A 4,187-nucleotide genomic window follows, 5' to 3' on the forward strand; every position below is an offset into this window, starting at 1 on the left:
TGGTTTCGAACAAACTAATCCGTTCTTAAGTGGATTGGTTTGGTTTGAGCATTTTATTGGTTTTGTTTGGTTTTGCATTTTCAAAAAACTAGTAGCTGCTATACTGGATTGGTTTTAAAAAAAATGACAATATGGACCAAACCAATCCGTGAACAAGCCTAATGATAGGTAATTTTGTGATTTGATTAAGAGCATTTGGCAATACCTTTTTAGTATTCTAAAAGGCTAATGTTGGAATTAGTCACACAAGCATTCTTTCAGATTTTCACATTCTTCACAATACTTATCGATAAAAGGAAGCAATTAATTAGTAGATATATGCTTCCTATCATGATCATTTATTTATTTATTTATTTATAGTGGTTGTACACATATTGATATCATGCAGTATTGGAGAGGTAAGCATCGATACTTTGAGAAATGGCTTGAAAAAAATCCATATACTTAGAAGGTTCAGAGACAGCATGATTCTTCTTCTCGTAGAGAAGAGTCCACTTGACAGAGCAGCCTGGTCGAGCATGTGGTCCAGTACTACTGACCTCAAGTATGGCCTTGGTGTCATTGTAGTCCTTTGTGATATCTCCATCCAATGTTCTGAAAGTCATACTCTTCTTCTCTTCATCTATTGCTTCAGTCATCTCCTTCATTGTCTCAGAATCATCTATCAAGATCATATCATTTTTTTTAATTAGTATATTGAAATAGAATTAAATTTTTGTAAATAAAGTTGGAATATTATCACAACAAAAACTTTATAAATCTATGGATGTTAAGGCTTAATTTTTTTTTCTTTATAAAAAAAACAATATAGGGGGAAAATAGAAAAGATTAGTAGTGTGACCAAGTAAAAAAAAAATATATATATTTTAAAAAAACTAGGAATGCATTCATCATTTAATCTCATCAACGAGAAATACTATAATTGGTGCTAAAGTAATTTTATGATTTATGATTAGGATTGGAATAATTGATTAAAAAGTTTGTCTCTTAAATTTTATAACTCTAGAGTTGTAGGCTAATATTTAATCCTATAAATAAGAAAACATGTATATGATAAACTAAAATAATAATAGGGAAAAGAAGGCAATATATAACCACCCAAACAGGATGATTTTCTAGTGAGTAGAAGACATTATATCGTCATGTACTTGTTGGTTTTAACCTTACAAATTAGAAACCATACATTTACTGATTTAGAATCTTAATACACGGTCACAACAGTGAGAAAAGGTGATAAATTAAGCAGGCATACATAAAATATAAACATATATATTTATATAAAAATAAAAATAAAAACCTTCCTCATATATGGTTATATATATGTACCTGTTACACAAGTCCATTCCTTGATTGAACCCACAGTCTCCCAATCACCCTTAATTATCTTGACATTCTTTATCAAGTCAGGACACATTTTAGGAATGAGGTATCTTTTACTACGAAAGATCTCATAAAACCTTTCGGCTGAGGACTTGAGTTCCAGTTGAAACTCCATCTTTGCTATTTGGGCCATATTTGTAGATCTCTCTAGATTAACTAATTTGACTACGTACTACTGTTAATTAAATTTCTCTGGTATAATAAGAAAGGCTGAGGTTGGGAAATTCATGTTCTTCATCTAGGTTTATATATAGAAAGCAAAAAAGTGGGCATGCACATTCTTAATTGTGTAGTTTTGATTAATTGTTTATGGGGTTAATAATTCCCTTTTCTGGTTGGTTGATTTAAAAACTTTAATTTATATTATAATATATCTTCCTTACAATTAATTAAGTAGTGCTAGTAAATTCCATATATCAAAAGCTTTCTTCCTCTACAAACTTTCTTTTATCTTTTCTATTACTACTAATAATCTAGATACAATATTGTATAGGCATTTACTTTCCTCTCACCTTAACTAGTTTTTTTAAACATATTTATTTTTACATAATGATATTTTATGTTTTGAGCATAATTTTATTATAATCCTATTAAACAATACCGGATTTACTAAAGTCTAGAGCATCAAGTTGTAACACTAGCTCCACCACACAAATTTTAAGTAATGATAACTACATGCTTAACATCTAATATATATAAATATATATATATATATATGTCTGTGTGTTTATATATAAGATATATATGTGTGTATATATATCAAAGCATGTAAAAAAGTTAAAGAGGAAATGAAAAAAATTCATGTGTGGAGGAACACAAATGGGTATATATAGATTTTTATAGTGTATTGTTATCGCTAGGAATATATAAATATATATATTGTATATCTTTGTCCGGCGGCTAAATTATTAATGTAGTTTTAGTTTATAATTATTATCACATCAGAATTCCTTTCAAATAATTTTTATCTGAGTCTTTTGATTATTCCGTAACCACCGAGACTCGATTCTCTGCCCACTTGATAAAGGCTACCACGTACAAATATAATATTTACATGTATTCACACACAGTATTGATTTCTTCCTATATCTCTCATGTTTTGAGAAAATATTTATACATATTGTTAACAAAGTTGACCAATTTAATACTCACAATAATAAGCCAAAGTGAACTAATACTCACGTCCAAAATATATTGTATGTAACAATCCCAACATTTAAATAACGTTTAACTAATTGTTTTGAAACGTGTGAATGTGTGTACCTTTTTTTTTCTTTATTTGAAAGAAAATTGCGTTATTAAATCAAATTAACTGTTAAAAACCGAGTTCAAGGGGCATGAATCAGCCCAAATATAATCTCTTATGGAGCTATTAACAAAAAAAAAAAAAAAAAGTTGCTCCACGCGATCGAATGAGATGACAAAGAAAACCACCTACAACATCAAGCAAAATATTAACATTATTAATCATTGGAGCAACAGGGCATCAATCTTACCATGAAGGGCAACAGGGCAGAGCTGCTGGCTATACAACAGGGCATCAATCTTACCATGAAGCTCAACATTAAGGGTGGTCGGATTGAGTCGGACTGCAGCCTTGCGGTGGGCATGCTAAACAGACCTCCAGATGAAAGTGGAGACCCGGACTTGCTGGTATCAAATATAAGGAGGGAGACTGAAAACCAGAGAATATTCTCTGTCCGATTTGCCCCCAGATCGACGAACAATGTGGCTCATATGATAGCCAGATATGGAATGTTGTATCAAGAAACTAGCAGCTGGGTTGGTAGTGTCCCTCGGCTGGCTTCTCTGGCTCTCGCGGAAGACACAGTCCGCATGGGGTCTTGAGACCAGTTTTCCTTTCCTATAACTCATCTCAAAAAAAAAAAAAAAAAATCATTGGAGCAACCAAAAAATTGGGATTTCCATTGTATAACCAAGCAACTACACAAAAGCCCAAATTAAGAGCAATCTGAAGCCCAACCCAAATTGCTAAAAGCTCAACAATCTCAGTTCTAAAATAGTCAAGTACACGGTTTAGTCATGAAGTACATTTAAAAAGCTTTAATAATATGGTTAAAAAAAATAAGCATCTCCATTGTCCATACTGTAAAGAGAAGGAAGTGAGAGAAACCCAAATAGTATTATAGACTCTAACACAATATTTATAACGAATCGAACTATCTGTATATATAACAACTAGAACGGAGGAAAGAAGGGTTTTGTATTTATTAATATATGAGTTGGTAGGCATGTTTGGTTGGAATTTTAGAGAGAAAGAGAGATTGTTGAAGAGGGTTTTCTACTTTGCTACTTAATATGCAGAGGGGGGAAAATAGTGTGGTATAACAGTAGCGGACCCACAGGGGGCGAAAATTAAAAAAAAAATCTTTAGAGGGTGCATAAATATCAAAATATACATAAAGAGTAGTAGATTGTAAAACTTAGGGGACATAAATGTCAAAATTTACATAAAAAAATATTAAATTGTAAAGTTTAGAGCGGACAAATATCAAAATTTACATAAAAGGACTAAATTATAAAAATGATATTGACCTTTTTTTTTTGAAAAAAAAAATTGAGTGTGGGCTTTAGCCCACCCTAAGCTCCATGTGGGGCCCATATATATATATATATATATCTATAAATATATAATGAGAATAATGGACTATAAAGTCATGTATTTTTCTACTCTTTACTTTGTCATCTATTCTTCTTTCTCTTATAATAATATCCATACTAACTCTCTTTCTCTCTAACTGTAGAAAGAGGGAGACAAAATGATGTGCATGAAGGGAGTAGGCTAA

The 4,187-nt window shown here is 31.2% G+C and overlaps 1 protein-coding gene across 1 annotated transcript; it reads right to left on the reverse strand.

Annotated features, from left to right (window-relative positions):
* Window positions 1–346: 346 nt before the first annotated feature.
* LOC133821117 (kirola-like) lies at window positions 347–1,706 on the reverse strand. Its single transcript, XM_062253605.1, has 2 exons — window positions 1,327–1,706; window positions 347–661 (listed from the first exon to the last, which is right to left on the reverse strand). Exons 1-2 carry the CDS (start codon window positions 1,511–1,513, stop codon window positions 381–383), a joined length of 468 nt encoding a protein of 155 aa, XP_062109589.1. The 5' UTR covers window positions 1,514–1,706; the 3' UTR covers window positions 347–380.
* Window positions 1,707–4,187: the final 2,481 nt, after the last annotated feature.

This window comes from Humulus lupulus, chromosome 3 (genome assembly GCF_963169125.1).
Source record: "Humulus lupulus chromosome 3, drHumLupu1.1, whole genome shotgun sequence".
Taxonomy (NCBI): Eukaryota; Viridiplantae; Streptophyta; class Magnoliopsida; order Rosales; family Cannabaceae; genus Humulus; species Humulus lupulus.